General features: G+C 38.9%; 1 protein-coding gene across 2 annotated transcripts; it reads right to left on the bottom strand.

Annotated features, from left to right (window-relative positions):
* Positions 1–13,212: 13,212 nt before the first annotated feature.
* On the bottom strand, positions 13,213–24,917 carry cog3 (component of oligomeric golgi complex 3). Of its 2 annotated transcripts, none has more exons than XM_079666181.1 (23): positions 24,676–24,917; positions 24,265–24,411; positions 24,101–24,162; positions 23,358–23,523; positions 22,091–22,165; positions 21,251–21,343; positions 20,851–20,976; positions 20,666–20,746; positions 20,541–20,584; positions 20,314–20,440; positions 19,268–19,359; positions 18,776–18,915; positions 17,861–18,021; positions 16,930–17,029; positions 16,710–16,828; positions 16,484–16,573; positions 15,759–15,879; positions 15,380–15,468; positions 15,120–15,254; positions 14,567–14,642; positions 14,307–14,434; positions 13,595–13,693; positions 13,213–13,424 (listed from the first exon to the last, which is right to left on the bottom strand). In XM_079666181.1, the coding sequence occupies exons 1-23, from the start codon at positions 24,847–24,849 to the stop codon at positions 13,395–13,397; spliced, it is 2,475 nt and encodes an 824-aa protein (XP_079522307.1). In that variant the 5' UTR covers positions 24,850–24,917; the 3' UTR covers positions 13,213–13,394. The 2 variants fall into 2 exon arrangements, with proteins under 2 accessions (XP_079522307.1, XP_079522308.1); XM_079666182.1 differs by having other exon boundaries at positions 16,921–17,029; positions 24,676–24,911.
* Positions 24,918–26,287: the final 1,370 nt, after the last annotated feature.

Here is a 26,287-nt window from a genome sequence, read left to right as displayed (position 1 = left end):
TATTGGCTTCGGTAGGGATATTATGTTACAGTGTTGTCTCAGACTCTACACTCAAAAGTTGGCCGTTATCTTGTTTGACATAAATCTTCCACACAAAATCTAAGTGTAGCAATATGTCTATTTTAGTAAAGAGCTTGAAGCCACAGAGTCTCTATCACTGCACTTGAAAGTCATTATAAGTAATGTAATGAGAACAGGAACGCTTGTCTCTGTGACTTTATGACATTTTGGATGTACTTGGGTTTGATGCAAAACTACTGCCGGGCAACTGCACTTGAACAATAACAGAAGTGATACAAATGGAACTGTGCAATATTCAGAGAGTCCTAGAGATGTTGCTTGAGTCGACATATCACGTTGTATAAGAGATGAGTCAGTCTCCAACCTACCAAAGGGATTGTGCCTCTGCATCTCCTGAGAGTCCGAAAGAAGGTGACTTCTCCCCTCGACAGCTTTATGACAACCTGAAGAGCCTGGAGGAGCAAGAGACATGCGACAACCAGAGAGATCCCATTGTCAATATCATAACCGACAACTACTCCAGCTCTCTTTTGAACGCTCAAATGTGCGCTCCGCTAGTGGCAAATGACCTTGGGAAACTATGTGCCGGCACATTTCCACAAGAACAACTGAAGAAAAGTGAGTTGGATGTGAAAGAGTCTGATGACTGTTAACATTCAGGCTGTCTATTTATTTTTATTATTGTAACTTCTTTTTTCCATAGGCCTTTGGAGAGACCCAAGCCGCTTCAGTACATCGCCTATAAAAGAGAATCCGTAAGGAGCATTGCTAATTTACTGTAGCATGACGGAAAGTCCAATAAATATGACAGTAGCATTCATATAACATTCCCTTAAGAATTCACAGTGTATTTTTTCTGACTATACATTTGAACTGCATTGTAAAAATTTAATCAATCAACTGCAGTTGTTTTTTGTTTTAATATGATATGCTGTGAAATTGATCTGTTACACTTTGTGATGCTTGACTTTTTGTTTATGATGTTTTTTTTATTGTCATATTATTGTTGGTGAAGCTAGTAAACGGGGTCAAAGAAACTGAGCACTGTCACTGCTCTATGATATATATGTAGTGCTCACTAAACCACCATTACTGCAGGGGAATAGTCAAAGTGAATGCTATTTCTTTTGAAAACCGGGATGTTTTGTATTATAACGGTTGGCTATCGCCCACTCTGATGGAAAAGGTAAAGGCCTAGTCCCAAAACATGAGCATGAAGTTAGGGTATGACATTGGCTCAAGGACAACGGAAACCAAAACCGACAAACGATCATTTCCCTTCAGTGGTACTGAAGCCAGCATTTTATATCAGGGCTACAATGAGGCCTTAAAGCTTCACTAAATGTATCTTCCTCAACTGTAGTCTCTTATCTAGTTAGCATTGAAGCTCAGAAGGCAGCTGTTTTCACAAATTAGCTTTTTTCTGCTAACAATCCCTTGAATGGTTGACTGGTGAATGCAGTAAACACCATACAGTAGACTGTATACATAAATACTCAATACTAGTTTTTGAGGAGCGAAACAGAGTTAGGACTTGACTTAAATTACTTCATGATGATATAATGACAGATGTGTCTTTTTGTTTCCTGCTGAGGACTTCCTATGTCCCCAAGAGGACAAACATCAATTACTGTAGCTTTAAGATGAGTAGAGCCATTCTAGTAGAGCATTGCTGTAACTCTGTCTTTGTTCATCTTTGCAGTCCAGGCTCACCAGAGTTCATGGAGGTTCTCTCACTGGATGGAAGATTCATCACGTTGGTGGGCGCTCAGACCCAGACAGATTGGGAGTGGGTGGAGCAGAGCCTCTTCTTCAGCTGTCAAGGTAAACCATGTCATCAGTTTGGGTGGGAAGGGGTCACCTGTTCCTGCCCCATCTTGTCTCTCATGACTTAGACATCTGTCAAACTCCTAATTATTTCTTTTTTGTGCAGTTCAAAAGGAAACTGAAAATCCCCCGTTGTTGCAGGCAGAGGTGGTGAACATGGAGGCTGTCGCCGATTCTTCAGAGGTAACCTGCTCAAAGCAAAACATGTGTTTCAACTAAGCAGTGTCAAGTTAGGTCAATCTTCTTCATACAGCGCTAAGCCGTTCAAAATCAGTAGTAGTATTAGATTTAACTAAGTACTGTAGTTAAGTACAATTTTGAGGTACTTCATTCAGTATTTCTGTCTCGTTACCTTTTACAGTACTTGCAGATAAACAATGATTAATAGAAAATATAATCAAGAAATGAATGAAAATCAAAAGCAGTAAACACTACTGTAGCTAAATTAGTTAAAATGACCCCCAAATTAATTAACACATAACTTGCATCAGCGGCAAGTGATGATTATAAATCTATGGATCAATAATGAAAATCCAATAATATAATACACTGTATGTTATAATGAAACTGGCCATTCTGCATAACAAGTGCTTTAGTTTTGGTTTTATTACTATAATATATTCCATGGTAATATTTGGTATATTAATTAGTCAATGTAAATGAGTAATCATTTCTAGAGAGTTTATTTTGTACATAAGGGTTTTGCCTCAAGAATGGAAAGAGTACTACAATGTAAAACTCAAATAAAACAACAGTTTTGAAACAAAATGTACGTAAGTAAAATAGAGGACTGTTCAAATGTTGGAGTAAAAGTTAAAGGGTTAAAAGGGGGTGGTTAATAAAGAGGTAATATGGTGATACATTGCATTAACAATAAAGTATATGTATTAATTATTCAACTGTCTTCCTCAGTGTGGACCAAATAATAAAATTAAACAAAAATTACAATAAATAAAAAGACCTAATAACACCTCGGCGGGTGGAACAAGCAATGGGCTACAACAATTAAAACGTCAATTATAAATAGTCGATGCATATCGAATCAAAAGCAGAATAAAACATCACCCAAGCAGACAACACAGAGGTGTATACAAAACTGCATTCACAAACACACATATAAGCAAAGGACAGACTGTTTTACACATTGTGTAGCGCACACACAACGGTTGTGTCGGGGCCGTGTTGCTGACTTTGTCCACTCAGCCTCTCTGTCTCAATGCATTACTCAAAGCTCTCAAACACTTTGAGCTGAATAAGAGTTTGTAGTCAAAAACAGCAAAATGTCTTCACAAGAAAAAGTTCCTTAGTGACAGCACTCATCAAAAATCATTTTAGCTGGACCAGGGTTGCAGCTGTTGGTGACACAACATTGTGGCTGTGTTACAATACGTGCATTAATGCTTGCCATTCCCGTAAGGTTGTGATGCTTACTCACAACCTACTGTGGTTGAGAGTCATTTTAAAGTAAGTACTCTTTACTCACTATAAGCCATGCCCATATGCGCCAGTATCCCAGAATCTTCCTGCAGTCAAAAACACACCACATCTGCTTTAGCCAAGTAAGCTGCTGATTAAGCGAACTTCTTTTTTTATATCCACACAGGGTTTATCGTGACTTTTAAATTAAACTTAAAAATTGTACTATGCAACAGTTGCAAAAATACCCTACGGTGTACTATAAATAAATAGTCACTTTGTGATTTGTAAACATGAGAACATTCTGACCGTTTACAAATGTCCATGTCATTTTTTTACTTCCAAAAGATTTTAGCATTTTTGCCACCACCACCAAAATCAAAAATGTTGTCTCTACAAAGCCATTACAACATGTGCAACAAACAGATTGAGATGCTTGTTAAGAAAATGTACAAGGTTTATTGATATAAAGCTGGTTGTATTTTTACTTGAATTCAACAATCTGTAAGAGTATTGCTTTTTTGTATTCACATCAGGAGCCAGGAGATGAAAAGATGGCCGAGATTGAGCACAATATACCGAGTGTGGGTCTGCCTCGTCTCATAGCACACAAGCCAGAGCCAAAACAAACTCCTCATGTTGGAGAGGTATTGGTGATTTTGTCCTGTATCTCTATATTGCCGATAGTGCCTGGAAATGACAGTGATGGCCTTTTTCATTTTCCACAGTAATAGCAGCGAGTTGAGGCTGTAATATCAGAGGTGGAGAGGTGATTGTGAGTCTGTTTTTTCCCCCTTACCGTAGGTTCCACAGGTTGAGTCTAAACAGGATGGGCTTCTTGCACAGTGCGACTATTGCCAGCAGCTCTGTCAGCCCTTCATACACGGTGAGATGTTGGAAAATGAAACACACTTTAAGAGGGTGAGTATTGCTTTTTTTTTTACCTCCAACAAGAAATTGAAAATAAATGGAAATAGAGTAGAAATCAGGACTGTTCGGCTAACCTTGACAAAAGAATGTTGATTTGTGTTTAAAAAAAGTGAGAAGCATTGCAAATAAAAAATAATGTGTTTTGTTGTAAATGTCCCATTATTCAGCTCTTTTGTTGCAAACAAGCTAAACAAATGAGAGAGCTTATTATGGGAGAGAGAGAAACATTGGCACAGAAGGAGTCAGCTAGGAAGATTGATGTGAAGCCGCATGATCCTGTCATGAGTGAGGAGGAGAGGGAAGCCGCTAAAAAGCAGGCTAAGGAGAGGTGAGTAACATGAATGCCCTGTTGCCTTCTGCATTTATTATATTTTATGGATCGAGTGGCTGGCTGCCAAGGACAAACATACATTGCATGCATGTTGATTTTGTTTGTGGCATAGTGCATGCCATAAAAAAAGCCATATTTCTTATTGTTATACCAGTAGCATGAGAAATCAGGTGGCGTATGAATTTAATTATCATACCCTTCAGGTGTTGGCATTGTTTTTCACATATTCCTACTCAAAATAACAAAATATACATTTGTATACAGGTTGAAGCTTTTGCGACAGCGGAGAAAAGCAGACAACTTAATTGCAGACTTTGGTAAGTATGCAACCTTGGGCCCTGAATTACACAAATAAGTATACATTAAAAAGATAAGTGTGCAGTATTTCATGCTTCTCCATGAAAAATATCAATAAATGGATATCCTCTTTGTTTCTGTATCTCTGTATTGCCGATAGACAACAACAGTGAGCCTTCAATGCCTCAGATAAATATCAACAAAACTACTGACTTGTTCTCAGTAAAAGAACAAACAGACGGTGAGCCAAAGGTATGTAAGAACGCACTGCATGTTTTAACAATACCTATATATACTCCTTAACAATACCTGTTCTATCTTCAATGTATTTAACAGAAATATAACTGATTCTTTTGCATCACAGCTCAAGGAATTGATTAGGAAGTTCTACAAAAGTGGGGAGGGCTTTCTCACCCTATGTCCAGATGGAACTGGAAATGTTTTGTATCCTTTTAAGAAGTGTAAGATCAAGGAGTACATCCTTAATGAGAGGCTACACATTTGTTCCCTTTGATGAAAGGTTTGCACGGTGTTAATGATCCTTAATAGACACAAGTTACCCTTCTGGGAAAGCAGCCATTATTATATCCTCCTCAGAAGCTGCGGACTTCACTTACATCATCTTGGAGGACAATGATGTATCGCCCAGCATCAAAGGCATTTTCACAAATAAAGGCCACGCCACATGCTATCATCGCACCGGAATGATGTGGTAATTGTTACTCTATTATAACTGCTATTATAATCATTAAGGCAAATGTCTTACTAAAATAAGGTCTTAAAGGAACAGCACCTCAATGTTCTCATCCAACTGTCTGCCAGAAAGCTTTTAACTCACACAGACAGATACCAATCAAATATCAAAAACGAATCTATTGTGTAAGACACGACATGGTTAAGACCTTTTATAAATGACTTTTTGACCGAAGACACTTTTTTGATTAACCTGCTGCCCACACGCTCCAGGGGAGGATTTGTCTATTGCTAATCTCTGTGGTGTGTCTGAAGGTTGAATTTGACCCCTGGTGGAGGTCTCTGCTTCAGTGAGACAGGAGCTTTGAGGAGGCGTTGGAATTGGTTGTACGGTGACCCGCATGTACGTAACCTCCCCTTCAAGCCTCTGACCTTTGCCCTGGCCCCACACATCAGTGTGCGCATACACTCACAGGAACGCGTGAGCATCACCTTCGCACATAAGCAAAACAGAGTGCACTTCAATGTGGGGTCAAAGGTATGTGATATGAAATGCATGCAGTGATGTACTGTACGTGTTTTAGCACACCAAACTGTATGCAGCAGATAACAGCTATAATTAACGCTTTGCAATGTGTGCCGGGATTTATTTTTGAAAAGGGACTACTTGTTATTTTTCTTTCAATGCAGCTCATTTCTCCAGAGAGCCATGACAAGCTGGGGCAAGACGTTCTGGAGAGATATATCCAAATGAAGAGCTCAGAGATTCACTCTCTGCTTGGCCAGATGCAGACCTTCATGTCCCACCACTCTGCGAGGCTGAGGAACATTAAGCCACATTACAGTTTCATCGCCCAGGCACGGCGGCTTAGCAGACAAATGGAAAAGGAGGAGTCACCTGAAGAGATAAAGGCCCATGTCAATTAAGTGAGAAATACAAAATTGGAAAAAAGCTGAAACGGTTATGGCTGTGTTACAGTTTATTGCCTTGTATTATTTAAAACGTCTTGAGTATCTGGTGCTTAGTCTTTCATGGTTATATTCTGAGTGTAAAGCTTGAGTTCGATAGAAAAAGATTTATGGACGATTGTGAAGAAGCACTGGTAGAATGTCTTTCTACCGTTTATCAAATATCACCACAAAATAATTCCTCCAGATATCTGTACAGTTATCTTTCGTCTGCTGTGAATGGATAGTTTCGAATAAAAGAGAATATCTACACCACATAATTAAATGATGACCTTCAACATTTCAGGAAACCAAAGTATTGTTTCCAACATCTGACTTCTAGCTATATGCTGTAACTCTTTTTCCAATCATATCCAATTACCTATTCCTTGAAATGTATTTGAAATCCAGCTACTGAAAAACACCCGCCGTTAATCTGCCTGCATACATTTTATATTAGTCTATTTCATTTTGATAGTGTATATTATTTAAAATATCATCAGGAGATACACATAGAACAATATTTTGTGGTGTATTAAAGCTTAACAATACTCCCAATGTAAGAGTTAAAACTATTTCCATCTAGTTTAACTTGTTATCTAGTTAAAAGCACAATCAAAAGAAATATGATAAATGAATATCCTTTTTAAAAACCAAGCCCTTCATGCTGCATTTAAGGCAGGGAGACAGAGAGCGATAACCACAGAATGTTTATGATAAATACACATTATTATCATCTCTTTTCAAAACTGAATGCGTCAGGGGATTTTTAAAGCGTTGTTCCTAATGCTCAAAGAAGCTTATAGTGCATCGAATAGGCTTTTAAAGCACCATACCGAAACACCTACAGTGCATCTAAATTGAAAAGAAGCACAACTAGTTTTAGAAAAAAATCAGTCAGATCTTTTTTTCAATGCATTTCTTTGACTTGTAGGTATCGGAAACAACTGCAATTATTTATTTCCATTATATAATTACTATATGCTCACTGTTGGACGATTATACCCAGAATGAAAATGATCGTGCTCATAGAAGTTGGATGTAGACAGTTGGCTTATGTGCACGTTTTTTTACATCAATTACAGAAGCTGCAAACACATTAAAGTGAAATAAATAATATTCTCTTTCCATCATTTTTTGTTATATTCTCTATAAGTCAGATTTCTATTTGCTTTAGCATGAACCCGCGTACTGTATGTACAGCATTGACAGTATGCAAAAGAACAAGGTATGAATCATGGTAGATTAGATGTTTAAAAAAATAAGTACAGCACATTGGTTCTACTACCAATAATATGATCGTAGTAAAACATGTGTTATTACCGCAGATGAATAACACCACTATGTAATTTCGCTTGAGACAATATTACATTTTACATTTAAGTACAACACTGGTACTGTATGTATATTTTAATTACCCTTATGACATGTCTTGGTTCCTTATTTTCATATTGTGCCTCATTGAGCTCCTTTAGCGAGACCCTACAATATGTATATTTCTTTGATACTCCAATTATTTCCCTCTCACTTTACCCGTACAGATTTCTGTCATTGTGCTGCGAAAACACCTGAATTTCCCCTCTGGAGATCACTCAAAGGCTTGTCTTATGTTATCTGAAGAACTGAATTTAATGGCAGTGGTAGGAACTATAAAAGAAAAGAGATCAAATGAAAGAAGAGGCGTACTGTGAAAGTACAGTTCCCCTCTCCTTCTCTTCCATTTCTGATAATGATTCTGCCATAGAAACAGCATGCTTATTGTTATGTGGTTGCTATGGATCACTAGGGTGCAAAACATTCTGTACCAGATTTAAAATGTTTTTTGTATTAATTCTTTCATTTGTGGTTTTTCTCTGCTCACCTCTCACAATGAGTCAAGGACATGAAGAGGATGAAGAACCAACACTTGACACGCCAGGCGGATCACCTGAGATGCATTCGGCAACAAAACATGGACTTGAAAACACACAGAGGTCTGGAAAGAAATGCCACAAATATAATTTAGTAACTGCATCGTGAACAGTAGTTAAACTAAACATGGCAATCCAGAACAGAAAACAGAAATCTTGCTAACATGTAACGTCATTTAAGATGATGAAAAGAGACAATGTAGTTATACATTTAAACATGTAGGCCTTCTTTAAACACTAGGACTCCCATACAGTTATTGAAGGGCAGTTGTGTAGGGTTGTATCATATCCTGAAAGCACATGAGTTATTGCTATGGCATCTTACCCCTGCATGTATTAGGCTTTCTTAAACTGATCATTAAGAACTGGTTCCAGCACGAGCTCACCTGAATATCTGACGATCCACGCATCTGACGGGAGAGTTGTCACCAGAATCAGCGCTGGCACACAGACTGACTGGAGATGTGAGGAAGAGCAAAATCCAGGTACAATTTTTTCACATTTCATGCTAATTATGAATATCTGACCTTGGTTGGGAATGTCTGAGATGTATATAAATATATTTTTTGCATTTGCAGACTATAAATACTCCAACGTAGGAACATCAAAAGCACCTCATAAGAATGTGGGGATTGCATCTGAGCAGGTAAGGTGCAGTAACCTCGAAGATTGTTTAAGGTTTCAAACTCGCAATGAGGTATCCCTTTTCTCTCAACTTTAGTGATGATGTCCTTGACAAAGTAAAAGATGTATAGGACAGAAAGTAGAATAACTTTATGTCATTTAACTAACATTTGAAGGAGACTTCATAGAGACACCTTAGACAAATGGAGAACGGATGTAATTAGCATATATGAAGTCTTTGTGTGTGTTTTAGAGAAATACTGAAGTTTTCATAGCTTTGTCTATACTTGTCACAGCGTGAGTTTGATCTTGTGAGGGATGATATGACATGGTATCGGGAGACATGGTTTTGATTTATTCATGAAGCACAAGTTAAAGACCTCAAAGAAGTTAATAAATTATGAAGTGTCTTTGTTTTTTCTCCTCAGAGCGTTCCTAAAAACATGAAGTCTGAGTTGGAGATATCCCCAGATAATGAAGTGTTGGATTCGTTCAGCGAGGAAACTCCCGGAGCTCCCGCAGCCTGCCAAGGAGAAACTGAGGAGTCTTTAACTCATCTGGACAAGGTATGGAGGAAAATGCCACTTTTAAACTGCTCCCTTTTCTCTTATCGCAGAAATACGAATTCATTTATGGAACATGCAATTAGTCTGCGTTTGTCTTGAATCAAAAACGTTCCTGTCATCGCTGGAGCTTGTTTCAAAACATGCCAGACTATAACATGCTTTTTGAATACCTCATTAGCTGGAATATTTGGATGCTATGTATTGGTGACAGTGTGTTTTTAAAAAGAAAATGTGATTTAAGAAAAAACTGAAAATGCCTGTCCAATGATTTCTTTCAGATCTCATCCTCAAGTGGATCAGACTCATCAGAGGAGAAGCTGCAGACTGTGCTGAACATTCGCTGTGAGCACTGCCAGCAGCCTGAGAAACCCCCAGTGGCCAGCCATCAGATCGCCAACAGTGTCGACCCACAGGAGGTGAGAGAGAGCAGGCAGCTAACACTACTGTTCATATGGTGACACGCTCATGTTAAATACAAACTGACAGAACTGGCAAAAAACGTGCTACTTTGCTCATGTTGCTAAATGAGGAGTTGCATTTAGTGTCAATGTGTGCAGCTTGGACTTGTGATGATTATGGAAGCCATGCAAATGTGAATATTAGTTCTAGCTTAGCATCTAAACGTGAAAGATAAACACATTGATATTCTATGACTAATGAACGGCAATACGAATGTCATTCCCCCTCAGCTATATGTTGTGCTTTGTGCTAATTATAAAATGTTGGCATGCCAACAAACTAAGTTGTTCAATCAGTAGTTTTAGTTTCATATAATACATTTCTACTCCATAATAATTGTGGCGAAAATAATTCACACTAAATGTATCATCTTTATATCTATAGAAAAATACATTTGAGTTTAGGAAGGTGGAAAGAGTCTGCTACCAGAACTGTACAAAAGCATTCAATACAATGTTAGGGTCTGAATGTCTTGAGCAACCTGATTAGTTGCCTTGATGTAGGAATTTGACTCATTAAGGACCTTGAATATTGTGGCTGAATATCTATTTAAATGAGTTTCTCTTTCTGTCTTTGTGGCAGGTTCTCTGCTGCCAGAAGGCACGGAATAGGGACCCGGCGATGCGGAAAGATCAAAGGTCAGGTTCAATCGTCCATTATGGGCTTCCACCATTGGACGCTTTTCAAATGTAATTTCTATGCCCAAAATCTCTGATGTTACATTTTCCTTGACACACCGCAGGTTAAAAGGTGTGGAATATGAAAGGAGCTCAGATCCTCAGAGCCCTCAAGCAGGTCACACACACACACACACACACACACACACACACACACACACACACACACACACACACACACACACACACACACACACACACACACACACTTCTTGTTCTAACATTCCCTGATATCTTTTACTACATTACAGCAAGCTAACAACAAATATGTGCCCCCCAACACAATATACCCTCAGATGATGCTGTGACCGCCATGATGAAGGTGTTATTCCCTGAAATAGAATATATAGAAATCGAGGATTCTGGAAACACTTTCTCTTTCAATGGACAAAATGCTGGACGGCAGGTATAAATAATGATATCAATGTGGAACGCCTCATTAAGCATAGACGCCTTCACTGATTATTAATGTTGAAATTGGTTCAACAGAGGACGTCACCCCTTGTGAAACACTACAGCAATGGTCAGATATTTATCGTGGTTTTTCCTGATGGAACTGGGCATGTGTGGTATCCTTTAACCGGCAATTTACTGGCATGAGATCATACATACTGAGTGTCTGAATGTTTTTACCTTAATCTTAATTGAAAGCTATCCATCAGGCAGGCTTGCTATTCTTGTATCAGCTGCCCAATCATCTGACTGGTGCTGCGTGTTGGTCCTGGAGGACAAATATCCACAGCCTCGCATTCAGGCAGTTTTCACCACTGAAGGGCAGGCAACCTGTTATCACAACAATGGCTGTATTTGGTATGCTTGATTATTGGATATGTGTATATAGCCAACATAATTGTGTACAATCAACAGCTATCCATAGGAGCTCATCTGTATTTTTATCAATAGAATTTGCAGAAATGACAACCTGTGTGGTTGAGAGGATTAAACCCTCTGAAAGGCTTATTGCTAACAACCTGCTTCTCTTTCTTAGTGTGAATCTTTCTCCATGGGGAGGCACCTACTGCAGTGACACAGGTGGTTTGAAGAAACATTGGGACTGGCTGGACAAAGAGCAACATGTTCATGCTCCGCCCTACCGGACCCTCGCTCTGACACTGAGCCCTAACCTCAACATCCGCATCCAATCCCAGGAGCACATCTGCATCGCTTTCACCTCGGGGAAGCGGAGCGTACAGCTAAATGTAGGGGCAAAATTGAAGGTAGGTCACCGTGGTATTAATATTCATGGTAGAAATACAAAAGCTGAGGAAAAAGACCAAATTGTCGGACTTTTGGGCTTTACTTTATATTGCTGTCGCAGCTGAATCAAGGCAAAGGGCTAACACTGCCGGGGCTCGACATGCTCCAGAGGTATCTGCAGCAGAAGAGTGCAGAGATCAACGCCCTGCTCCAGAACATCCAGTCCCTCATCCCCGATCAAAAGACTGTCAGTCCACGGAAGGTCAAGCCCCAGCCAAGCCTCATCTCACAGACGGAAAGACGGCAGCTGCCAATGAAACAGCAACAGTCTGCCAAGAAGACCCCTAAAGCAGACGATGGTCTTTGTGTGAAGTGACTCAAACTGTACTATTCACATCATTTGATTTTTCAAGTGCTTCCAATAAAAGCAAAAAACATCATGAACCTTTTTCTTTTTTTTTTTAATCAGAATATTCATAAATAGTTTAACTGTACACGTCATTTCACATGGGACACACCGAAGTAAATGTCACATTGTTAGAATATTTTTTACTTTTGTTAACTCGTCGAAGACCACCATGAAACACAACCCATAAATCATACAGTACACAGTGCAAAACTGCAAAGGTGCATTCTTTTTGCAAAAATAAAAGCATATTAGTTTTTAATCAACCTATGTATAAAAAGGAAAAAGTATAAAACATAAGATTTCATTGTATTTTTTTACATATTTGCAACAGAATAACAAAAACATTCAGGAGAGAAACGTGGAAGAGACGTCCGTAAAGATCAGCTGGGTGGACTCCGCTATGACCAGAGAGGAAACCTGTAGCGTCCTATATCAGACCAGCGAGTTCTACTGAATGATACAAAGGCTGTTGCATTTTAAAATAGAGGAATAAAATATTGTGCTGCTCTTTTTTCTTGTTATCCTTCCAAACCTATTGAGGGAATCCAGGCATCTGAAGCCCCTTTACTGGCCCTTAGCTACCAGGCTGAAGAACAACCCTTTAGTGCCTCCTTTTGTACACTTAAAGTGTCCTTGTCTGAACACTCTCAACACAATGCAACCCCCCCAGCCCTCACATAGTGTGCAAATTGGTTTTATCCAGAACAATTTGGTGTTAAGAGAGATACAACTGAGATCATGAATCCACCCTTGTCAAATAATGGATTTCTCCTACATGAAGACAACCCTAACCACAACAGCAGATTTGATTTAAGTTGAGCAAAACCATCAGTACCCAAATAATACCCTCCACTTCCCAGTTATGGACTTCAACAAGAATACCTGAACCTCCACATACTCGTAGCTACTTGAGCCTCCGTCGAAGAATCTTTGGCCTTGTGTAGGTTTTTTTTTCCGTTCAGTTCATCTCTCCCAGTCCAGGTTACAGTCTCTGTTCATGTTGATCGGCAGCGTCACATCAACTGGTCATGGTTGGAGTTGCAACATCCCATAGCTACTGTATCCAGAGGGTGTTTCCAAACTTGGACATTACTTATTCACAGACAGCAGTAGGTTAATCTGAAAGAGAGGCGTAAAAAAAAAAATGATGTGTTCACTGTGACTTAGCTGGGATACGTTATCTACCGTTTCCCCACTTAAGTTGCTCTCAGCAGTTTGTGGAACTTGCAGCAGTATTATTAAAACTATGTGAGGTGCCCTTGGGCTGTGATAATCCCACAGTGCTGTACCTGCTCCATCGATGGACACGCGATGATTTGAAGGTCTTCTCCGCTGTATTCCTCCTGAAGCGAGGCATGCAGTCTTTGGAATACCTGCTGGATGTTATTCTGTGGAAAAAAAGCTATCATGTTACTGAGTGCTGGAGGGAAATTAATACTACATTTCCATCTGGCCTATGTCCCCTCACTATCTTGTTTCCATGTCAACGGCAGAATTGTGTTACCCTCTCATTCAGCTTCACCTGGCACCTTGATGAACAGTGCACAGGCGGCACAAAGACTTCTCTATTAGAGTTCAATCCCGCTGATCATGTATAGCTAAAGGCACAATCTCAAGTCAGATTTAAACAAAAGGGTCGGTCCAAGAGTAACATCAAGCACCGGATTCTCATCTTTACCTGGACATATAACTGATTGAAAGAGCTCTAACTAAAGTTACTAGACCTTGCTGAAATATAAATATTAGTCATGATGATTTCTGATGCTATGAGAGGTTTGTTTACATGTCTGCACATACCAATGCACAACAGACCTATACTATTCAGTTTCATTGGAATAGCCTCTAATTTACATATTTTCAGAAAATGACTTATTAGACCACTGACTCAAGCGCACGGTATTTCTGTTTTGAAACCACCACATGAAACAAAATTAATTTACATATTTTGAGCTGTAACACTTTTAAAGAAACATGCTACATCTTAGCGTTTCCGCTACCCACCCGGACAGGCTTGAAAAGGATGAACTCTGTGTCTCTATTGGATAAGTACAAGGACATGCTCTGTAAAGTGCTTGGCAGCTTGCTCTTCATCACCCGGTAGGTAGCCATCACTATATCGTTGATCTTTGCTAAAAAAGAGGGAAGGAAAAAAAGGTATGAGGAGAAGCAGAAAAAACATTGACATGCCCTCTAGCATGCACTTTACACGTTTTGATGAATTACAGTATGATGCCAGTGGCATTCCCTGAGACAAATCTTACCTGGCTGTGCCCAAGGTTGCTGAGACAGACTGTACGTGGGACCACCTTGGATGGCCATCGTTTTCAGAGCTGCGACCTGAGTGCACACACAGCCAAAACATAACCTTACTATTTGAAAAGACTTCATTTGAACTGGTGCTGCTATAAGCTATAACCAAGCACAACTAGCTGGGATTCCATTCTGGCAACTTCAACTCAGTTTTGAATTTGACAAAGCTGTATTTACTTAAATAATAATAGATAAGAGTGGGTGGAAGCAATAAAGCAACCGGTAATTGCAGCGCAAATACTGCATAGAAAGATAATAAATTATAGAAAACACATGCATATTTACACACAGTAATAACTAGCATTATAATTTAATATCCTGGATCAAAAAAAGCAATTTTGTCTCGAGTTTGCAAGAACGCTATGAGACCTTCAGTGAAGAGTAAATGGGAATTTTCCTTTTTTCAAAAAAAGGTTTTTAAAAGGTGAAAACTAATGCGTGAAGGTCAGGATGAGCTTTGGCTGCCTGAGGCTAAATCTGCCTTCTAAGTGCTCCAACTGTTACCTTGGTAAGGAACTCTTCAAGGTTCCCCACAAAGATCTGAGTCTGCTGCTGGATGAACTGCTCACAGCTGAACTTCAGGTGTCGGTCCACATCCTTCTTGGAGTCAATGTAGTGCTCCTTTATCTCTGGCGTTCCCTGAAGGCCACACAGACGGAGGCGTTAGCACTGTCAAGCGGAGAATCCCTAAGGCACGGTGCTATCAAAGTACATTAAGTGTATGGTAGGTTAAATAAAATGGAAGAAAAAAATAAAAACACTACCTCCAGCAGGAATTCAAGTATGGCGTTGTGACTGTTAAGTCTGAAGAATTTGGGAACAGCCTTAGGGTTGAGGATTTTGAAGGCAGCATCTTCGCACAAAGCAAAGAGATTAAATCAGAGCTGGTGTAGCATTAGAGTGCCCTCTAGTGCTCCAAATCTAATATGACCTTGGACTGAGATGAGGGTGATACGAGGAGCGGATGTGCCCTGTGAGCCGTCGGTTAATGTTCATTATGGTGTTGGATTGCACTGTACTTTCCACATTAATTGTTGCCACTGGTGCATGTGATAGGCACAAGTTGCTTAATGAGCATGAGAATGTAATGACTAGCTTTATGGAGCTGAACACTAATGTTCCCGCCATCTTTAATTATCTTACCTCGCGTTTTCTTCAGGTCCAGTGAGATTTCCTTGATGGCAAAATCGGTGTGAAACGGGGCAATCTGTTCACGCACTATCAGCAGGTGCTTGATCAGGAAAAGTTGCCCATCTATTTGCGTCTACAGAAAGTGATAGCACAGTGTTAAATCCACACTGCAGGCTGCCAACACAAAAAGGGCATCTGCCGACTACCCAAGCTACACAGAGAAACAAAAAGCACCATCTCAGAGACGATGAGGGAATATGTCTAATGATAACCATAGCTAGGAAGGGACACTGTGATGGAACAGGCAGCTGAAGCATTCATTGGTCAGTTAAAACATTGGAGTAAGACATCATCAACATGGGGTAGGAAAACATCCTCTGAGATTGATGTTGCCGCTTTAATTTGAAGTGTTAGGTTGAAACGGGCCAGTTAGCACAGAGAGACAGCAAATGTGAAGGTGAGAGAAGCCCATAAATAAAAGATGGTCTGCTGAATACTCTGTAGAGCATAATAAAGCACCCATTAAAATAAACTTTAAATGACATCCCAGCTGCTTTAGTTAAGGAGTCTGCAGCCAGAAGGAATTTTAATAACAGAGCACATTTTATCTTAAGAGATCGTATTCATTTCAACGTCAAAAGAAAAAGCACATTTCTAGCTATTTTTAGAATAATAACAATCTGAAAAGTTCAGTAAAAATGCAAAACCACACTGTACTCTTAAGAATGTGTGCCAACCTTGTTTTTAAGGATGATATCTGAAGCTTTAAGCAGCGACTGGATGCAGGCAGATAAGGCTTCTTGAGATAAACCCTGGAAGACTGCTCTCTGGAAAAAGACCAATCACAAACAAGAAACTCAGGAATAAGAAATACAAACATCAGAAAAAATATATACCAAAAATCCTGCCATATTTTAGGATAGAACACTTTTAAATCAGCTACGATGAAGAAAGACGACTCACATCTATACATCTGTAGAGCTTGGACAGACAGACCAGCGTCCGCCTGACAGTGGGGTACCACATGCCGTGTAGATCAGCAGGAGAGATAGATGACTGCAGGCGCGATGCTTCGACATGCCCTGCATTCATGGAACAAAAGGATGAAGTGCAGGCAACGATAACACCAATTGTTGTAGAATGTTTAAGAAGCCAGGGTCTGAAAAAAACGGACCAGCATTACTGTTTCTTCTGCCATCAGGACTCTCAAGCTGAACATCAGAAAACATGGCCTCTTGTGACATCTGCTTCATCTGCTCTTCCTTCAAGCTCTGAGCTATTCTCTATTGGGTGACAGAAAGGGAAAAACAGGATTTAAAAAAAGATACAAAGTTTTAGATTCTTCCTTTTCTATCAACAAGTTTTAAAGACTAAGTTAACAAAACAAACAATTCTAGCAGCAGAAACAATGATTTGGAAACACAGAAAGACAGATAAACAACTGAAGAAGTATCAAGGGAATCCTGGACGTTTCAAATAAGGAAAACTGTCCTGATGTAAGACATAATTAAGAGATGTTAAATATGGGTATGAAAGATATTAAATAACAAGTACAGATATTCACAAGACTAAAGACTTTTCAAGGCCCTTCATCTGTACAATCATTTGGTAAAACATGTTGTTGTTGGTAAAGTTTTTTCCTTTCTTGACATACATTGAGTAAAATAAAACGTTGCTATGACAACAATGACAGAAATATTTGCATATTTATTTATATGTGCAGACATTCCCAAGCCTTATAAAGCTCACATTTACAGTAAATTCAACTTAAAGCATTTAGCCAATAATAATAATAATACATTAAATGTATATAGCACTTTTCCTGGTGCTCAAAGTGCTTACAATGCAACAAGGAATACAAATTAAAATAATCTTAGGCTCTGGGAACTTTTCACAGGCATTATTCCCTGATTTTCGCATTTCATAAACAACACGATCAACCCAAAAATACTGCATATATTAACAATTAATTAAAATATTTAGAAGTCGCAGCCATAATTAAATCCATGCTGCGTTAAGCCGGTGGAGTATAAGCGAAACTGATTCAAATTAATGGAGGTTTTGTTTCTAAAGATTCTACAAAACAACATCCCTTCAAAGCGCAACAGACTCACCTCCATCATCTCCAGTTTGTCGGGGTAGGCCAGATCCCCCGGAGCCGGGTTGTAGCCGGTGATATCAGTCTGGATATAAATGTGAGTCCGGTACACCAGCCTCTCCTGGACATCCTCCAGCATCTGATTCACTAATCCATCAAAGGATCCCAGCTGAGAGGCTACATAAAAGAGGTGACAGGTCACTTTAATACACCCACTTTAATATCACTACAAATGTGTCTTTTAGTCCTTTAACACATCAGATTAAAGTTATACGAGGGTCTGTGATGTGATGGGAAATCAGAAAGCAAGCTACTGCCCCAGGAAGTCTTTGTTTTAAAAAAGAAAGTAGAAGAGTGTTTACTTTCACTGGAGTTTGTGTTCGCTACGGCTCTGAAGTCTCTCCATTAAATATTTAAAGTACTGAAAGCAGCCGGCTAATTTAGCCAAGACCAAAGACTGGAAACTGAGGAAAAAGCTAACCTGGCACAATATCAGCCTATTAGGGCCTCTAAAGCTTACTTATTAAAAGTGTGTATCACAGGGACTCTGGTTACAGTGCTACCATACAGACACAACCTCCCAGATTTGATTAGGACCCTGGGACATTTGTTGAGTCATAAACCTCTCTCTCTCTCTCCTTCATTTCTAAAAGTGAGCACTGTGTTCTGTCAAAAAAAGAAAAAAAACGCCCAAGAAATTCATCTTGTAAAAACGTGTGTAATCCATCAAGCACTTTAATGTTTGCACACACTTTACATAAGGACGATTCCAGGGAAAAAAATCATTTTATTAAAAAGTTGAGATTTCCCAAACTTTTCTTCGCTAATATTTCAGTCCAGACTCCAGCCGAGCTCTATCCCTGTAACGCAGCAATTACCTCCCCTGTGTGACAAGTGAGAAGCTTTGAGGAGAACAAAAGCTCTGACCTACCGTTGTTATGAACATGGTCTTCAAGCATCTCATTCTTGAGGATACTGCAGAGCTCAGACAGGGTTTCCAGGTGGATGATGTGGATGATGAGAGGCCGCAGGACATCATACAGGGACAGACATAACTTCTCCAGCAGCTCGCTGTCAGACATTAAACAACATGTAATTGCTTTGTTCAGCTGAGAGGAGTCTAAAATTACACTTCCTGCTCATTTCATGCTCAGACTTTCTCTTCCAAGTTAAGGAATAAAGAAATAATTATGCAAACTGTTAAATCGTTAACCCCATAAATGGAAATACAGATCGTCCACCCATGCTGTGTAAATTGTTATTCAAGCGCTTATCATATCAAACCAAACTTGAAATGGCGTTCACGCATTTTGAATTGTCACGCCTTAAACAAACAAGTCCTGCCTGCATGCGTAATGCAAAACAATGGCTCCCTCTGTGTGTGTTCACTTCTCACGGACCCAAAGAGGCGGGAGGTACTCACTCCAGTGCAGGTGTAGGCTTAGAGAAGAACTCGTTGTACAATTGGTGTTCGTCCTGGCAGACGTGAACCATAAAGGCACAGCCACTGCGAACCTGTACAAACACACACAATGATCGCTTACTGCAGTGACTCCCGATACTAGGGCTCCACTTCAAACAAGCAAGAGAGATCCTATCACATAAATAATGCAAGCTCACATTACAGCAATGATTAACAAGATGCATAACCTTTCAAGTTTCATCAAAAGGAATAACCCGGACAGGTCGTGCCGCTATTATGACGTTCGTTGTATGAAATTCTGACCTTTAAATGATAGCATCCCCTTCAAGCCAATTAGTGAAAAGTTTGAAATGCCACAGCAGAGTCAAAACACATACGTCGGCTGCCAAAATGATCTTTGAAGCATGAGTTACAATTCAAATATTGAACCTCAAACTACAGTAGTGTGCTTACTAGAGGTCAGTTACATGTTTGAACAGTTAAGGAACTGCCACTGCTTTATAGATGAGGTATTACAGAGTATATAAACAACACTCAAATTCAACAAATTAGGAGTAAGCTTTAGGTGCCTGCTAGGGCTGCTCAATTAATCGTATTTTAATCGCAATTACGATTATGGCTTGCAACGATTACGAAAACAACGTAATCTAAATAAAAACGATTTTTTTTTTTTTTTTAAGAATTTTTTTTTTTTTTGGTTTTTCAGTTGAATTATACTTAAAGATCAGGGTAATCAACTGTTAAAAACATACTGTTCAAAAAAAATTCTCCAATAAATGGATGTTTTCAAAGTCAATGAATAATCGCATTTAATAATCGCAATTACAATTATTGACCCAAATAATCGAGATTAAGATTTTTGCCATAATCGAGCAGCCCTAGTGCCTGCTGTTCACAATCTAATGTATCATGTGCACAGCTATACATGCACCACACAATCCAAGAAAACCTTCCTGAGGGAGCATAGTGTGCCTTTTTTCGCAAGCTCAAATGTTACCTTCATAGATCATAAAGACCAGTCGCGCTTTGAACCAGTCATGCCTTACCAGAGCGCAGTGGTCTTTGCTGTTTTGCTTGGTCAGGTCAGTAATGGTGGATGTAATGCTGGGACTGAGGAGCAGGTCTCTCTGGTCCAGGTAGCACTGGTGGATTTCATCTAGGAGCTGATGGTATCTGTCCACATCAATATAAGGAAAGATGGGTTGATTTGGCACCAAAAACAAAATACAACCGGAATAATGCCCGTTTATTCTGGAGAGACACTACCACTCACTCTGGGATCTTCTCTGCTCGTTGTTCTATCTGTTCAATCAGTGACTGAAAGAAGAAAAAAGCATCAATCAATATTTTATTACAGAAAAGATGATATGTGTAAGTTCAGTGGATAAAACAACTTACCCTGACTTTTGGTGCAGCTGCTCTATACCTAACATAGTAAAGAGTAAAGGCACTGTCTGCGTTGGTCAAGCCCATTGAGTCCTGGGGGAGAGAAATATAATATCAAGTGTTGGCATTAAACTATGCACTTATGGTATGAATGCTTCTTCATATTGTTTTTGACTTTGTAGGAGAAGGAAACGTACCCTTTTGGTTAACTGGCTTGTGAGATTCTGCATAGTGTTTACAATGTGGATCTTCATGAAGTGCATAGCTTTAGAAAGACATTGTTTAAACTTGGCCAAATAAACCGGATAGTCCTTGAAGTTGGGCTGCATGAACAGAGATAAACAACTGTTAGACGGCTGTTATTGTGATCGCATACCGTAGATTGCAATGCATGAGTCATATAGTTATGCTAAGTAAACAATGTGTTGTCAGTGACTTGATTTACATTTCCCACTTGTATAAATAATGCATTTAATTACACAGAAGGTGTAATTACTGCACTTTTTTAAGAACATATATTTAGTAGCTGATTATTACATTTCTGGTATTTAAATGAGATTTGTAAAAGCAGAATAGGAATGTTGTCAAGCTACTTACATTTGAAGAAACGTATTCAATACAGTCATCCAATTTGGACAGCATTGGTATAAAGCCTTCACTATTTACAGACAATGTTGGTGAGTTCAGTTTCTGCAAAAAGACAAAGAAATATCAAGTTTTAACCTAATTACAAACAGTTACAATTATAAACTTCAAAAACTACAATCAAATGTGTTATTTCATGGGTTTTTAAGCTCAAGCCAAAGTATTTATAAAGTAATTAAACATTTTAGAAAAAATAACATAAGATATGTAGCTGACATCCAGAAAATGTTTTTAATGTGGGGAAACTAGGGATGCATACCGGTATCCGGTATTACCAAAATACCGGTTACTGGCGGCTACGGTATACCGTACCGAAATCAGATCCGGTTTCGATACTTTAAAAAAACAAACAAGATGTGCTATTCACGCGGCACACCTGATGGCGGGTGTTATAAAAGATATTCCATAATCGGTTTTCTTCATATTTTTAATGTATTTTTCATGGTTTGTTCAGTACTAAAAAGGTCCAAGAAATCCCACAATTGAATTTAATATTAATTTGACATGTTAACTATATCGTAAAGCGCTTCATGGGAGTAATTGTGGAATGATACATTTTCAAAGTATCACGATATGTATCGGTTGAGTATCGGTATCGTTCAGTGGTATCTGTATCGGTATCGTAAAAAAGTCAACGATATGCATCCCTAGGGGAAACAACTGCTGATCTTTAATAATAATAATAATTTGGTTAACATGTAATCATTACTTGTTATGTACATCATCTACAATGCATACATGTTTTTACCAAATGTTACACAATGTCAAATAAAAACACAAAAAGCAGCATACCCTGTTTATGTTTTCTAACTCATTAAAGTATGAGAGTTTCTGCTGTATGCTTTCCGCCAGGTCGACAAGTTCTGACTGCAAAGAGAGAAAACAACCAACCACAGTTTACACAAAACAAAATGACAGTTTAATTGCAGCTCAGTTCAAGCTCTTCCAGTGGTCCAATTGACATACATTTGTGAACATAAGCAGCTGTTTGCGGGAAGAAAAAGAAACGGAATACTGCAGCTCCGATAAGAAATGAAATATGCCGCAGAAAGAATGAGCAGCTGAGGTTTTTGGAGCTGTAGAATGCTCGCCAGCTATCTTATATTCAGACAAGCTTACAACTATGTCAGGCTGTCTGAACCAGATAGTGTACTGCATGCCTGGGTCATCTCCAATGACTACTTTGAGTGTTATCAGTCGTTTTCACATGATTGCGAACAGCTCCAATCATTGAGAAAGCTAATTCTGAAGTTTCTTGGTTTGGAGTGATTTTATGTTTTCAAATAATATGCTAGTATGATATGATGCTATGGACAATCCTGTACTAATGAACATTCGCAAAGATATTGAAGTGACTGTTATTTTGTATATATTGATTGTTGTGTTTCTATCTTAAAGGTAGGGTAGGTAGGAATGGAGAAACCAGCTCGAGTGCGCTAGAATTTGAAAGTACGCAGCCGGAAAAAAGCCTCTTCCTTCAGACTTCCTTACAGAGCCCCTCCTCCAACACACAGGAACGCGCACATGACCAATGAGGGCACGAGATAAGTTTGTGCACAGATGGAAGGCTGACAGGCAGGTAGGCCATCCAGTTATTTTAGCCGGGCCGGTGAAAATAATTGGTCGTGCTTTTTACAGCGTCACGGCTTCCACAGATGACATTTGTTTATGTATTTTTTGTCAAAGCATTATATATATTCATTGCTATCGGGATGTTAAGAGCATTCCATAGAATATAACAAAAAGTGTTTCAGAAGTGAATTACCTACCTTACCTTTAATGTGTGCATATGTATAAATGTGTCTGTTGATTGTGTATATATAGGATATACATATTGTTATATATATTTGTATTTTTGTATTCAGGATTCTGGGAAACGGTATTTCGATCTCTCTGTCTGTACACACAAACGGAAAGATTGATAATAAAGTTGACTTTGACTAAATACCCAGCATGTGCTGTATTTCAGGAAAAATACATTCAGTGAAATTAGAATTGAAACATATTATATCTTTTAGGAATCTGCTGTGTGGCTTTTAGAGAGCAGCGTGCAGCTCACCTGCTCTTTCAGGAGCTGTTCACAGGCTTCGTGCAGGGTGCCAGTCTTATTGGACACAAACAGATACTGTTTCTGAAGAGAGTCCAAGTGCTCCAGGGCGGCACTCACATCTTTCAGAATAGCATCGCATTGTTCCTGGTAGCAGTTTAGATCATCTCTTGTTTTCCTGAAGGTGAAGCAGAATTATTATTGTTGTGCTTACAAATAGAAAACAATGATGAAGTGAGGCATGCTTCTTGTTTGCAAAGCATTTAGATAAAAGTATTAACAGAAAAGTTGATGTGCTGTTGTTGAAGGTGTTTCACTAGCTGTCAAAGGCAAAATACTGGCTTTGTTGTCAACAATGTAAGTGTGGCCGGTAATGCAGAGTAAGAGTGTAACTAATAGGGCAGCGCCAGCTTAGTAGCAGATTATTTATGGATTTTGTTAATTTGATCGTAATCTGATGCCCTGAGATTTGACCCACCTCATGCAACTTTCTTAAAACAAAATGAATATGTCTGTAGTATTGTTGTCACTGAATTATGTCAAGCTAGCCTTTGCGGCATTCCAATGTAGAGCATTGAGTTGGCTTGACATGAAATACTTATATTAATAGTAAAGAACACAGTTTTGCCTTGTGCAAGTGAGTTGGTTCTGCATAATCCTTTCAAGAAGTGTGTTGTTAAGACAGTCCTCCCCTAAACACATGTACAGTAAATACATTCAGAACACTGTAGAAAGGGTAAAGCACTTTTATTCACCTGTATTTCGCGTTCTCGTCCTGGTCCATGTTTGCCTGTAACTTGGCAAACCAAGAAAAAAACTGCAACACACAAATTGGCACTGTATTAACAACATGTATCTTACTGTGATAGTGTATGTCTGACTCTCTACAGTAGTGCTTCCTGCTGGCAATGACAGTCACCTGTTGTGCAGTGTCTATCCTGTCATTCTCCATGTCCAGCATCTGGAAACCCTTGAGCAGGACGTCCTCTGTTGACTGGGGAATAGTCGCTGTGAAGGGGGACTGCAAGGACCGCGACGAGAGGCTGCACAAATCCTCGATGGGAAGCTGCAAACAAAGCAAAGCTCTCTGTTTTTAAACCTGCCTCCTCATGAAGCTAGCTAAGTGGCTTGACGTGGCGGAGTAAGCATGCTAGTTAGCCCACAAGCTAACATCCCTTGATATATGAAGGGTAACATCATGTTTACATGGCACATAGCTGAGCTAAATTCACAAAGAGGCAACTTCTGGTGTCATTTAACCTCACTGACTTTAAGAAAGTAAGTTAGCAACCTCTGTTAGCATGCTAGCTGGCTCAGGAGTCACACTTACCTCTGCCGGGACAGAGAGCGTTTCTGCGACGGCTCGGATCTCCAGGACAGCGTCCATTTGTTTCTCCGTGAGGGGAGCCATGGCATCGGTCCGTCGATCCCATAATGACAGTTTCTCCCGGGTGTCTTTTTCTGTTAAGTCCAAGAGGGACTGATCTGTGGACGCCATCGTCATTTCGTACAGCAACAACGTCAGCAGCAGCGAGCAGGTACTTCCTGTTCCGGGAGGGGGCGGAGCTTGGTAAGGTTCCCGATGTCATGCAGCTACTGGGATTTTAATATCGTCTCAAAACTATAGATCGAGCTTGTATGATTCTTTTGAACAATTCTTTAGCTAAATATTGTATTCGTAAAAAGACATGGCTTAAAACACAACCCCCTTTAATAGATTTAACGCGTTTGGGACTCACTTTGAATATTAGGTATGATGTTATTAGAGGACAAAAGTGTGTGTCAAAAAAACTGGAATAAAAAAATCTACTAATATAGTTATTTACATTTTCCACTTTCAATATGTAACATATTTTAACAAACAAAAGTATTTCTCATAAATACAGAATATTTTTGTCATTTTCCAAATGTGTAGCCTACCCCTTGTACTGTTGTTTTTTCTGGAGAATTTTTCCAAAAATAATTGATTTATCTATTCATATTATTTTTATACTATAAAATGTATTTACTGCAACTTTATCATGACTAACTCAAACATATATGCTAAATGTAGTAATACTGTTAAATCCTCTCAAAAAAATTGAAAAAGTACTGTGCCTTTCTTCACGTTTATGCATAAGCATAACATGTTTGTTTTTAATGCTAGGATATATGTGTTTGTTTTATTTTATTTCATTTTCTCTTGATATTTGCATGTGTTTTGTTGTGTCTATTGTTTTCTTTTGTTCTGTAAGTATGTTAACTGTTAAAAGTGTGTTGTATTACAACATTCAAATCAAATAAGTCACTTTATAATAAACTGTCCATAAATGAAATAATGTAGTAGGGTTATATTTTAATACATTAATAAAAGATAGATAAACGATGAAAAATGCTTGTTATAGTATTATTTAATAATTATTTATTAAAACTCCATATAAGAATCTTAATAAGGGATTCACTTCACATTAGTCTTATTCCTGACCAAGAAGTAATTTTATCTTCAGTTCCCTTGAGTGTATAATATGCCTCATATATCACTAAATGACATTAAATGTTGCATCATAAAAACTTTATGTTTTGCACCGAGGACCTCAATCCAGTTCCTCTACTGTACTGCACTGTATCTATTGTATGTGTGTATCTTATCTGAAGCCCACTATATCATGATTACAAAGCTACAATAACACCACAAGACAAATAGACCAATGTGATAGATGGAATTTCTGGGCGGGAGAGATATGGCCTCTAGCCCAATAATTTATCAAAGAAATTACAAATCCAGCAGGTGGAGCCCTGTGGCTCATTTTTAATACTTAAAATCAGTTCTTTCTCATTACATCTGCAAATTGTTTTCTTTTCTTAAAGTACTAATTTAGTTTAAAGCGCTTGATCAGACTTATCCTAAGTGTTGCAATCACACAAGCAAGGACACGTTTTCTTACCTCAGACATGCAGAGCCT

This window comes from Notothenia rossii, assembly GCF_949606895.1.
Source record: "Notothenia rossii genome assembly, chromosome: 2".
Classification (NCBI taxonomy): Eukaryota; Metazoa; Chordata; class Actinopteri; order Perciformes; family Nototheniidae; genus Notothenia; species Notothenia rossii.
The sequence above is the reverse complement of the archived record's forward strand: the minus strand, read 5'-3'. Positions and strand labels throughout refer to the sequence as shown.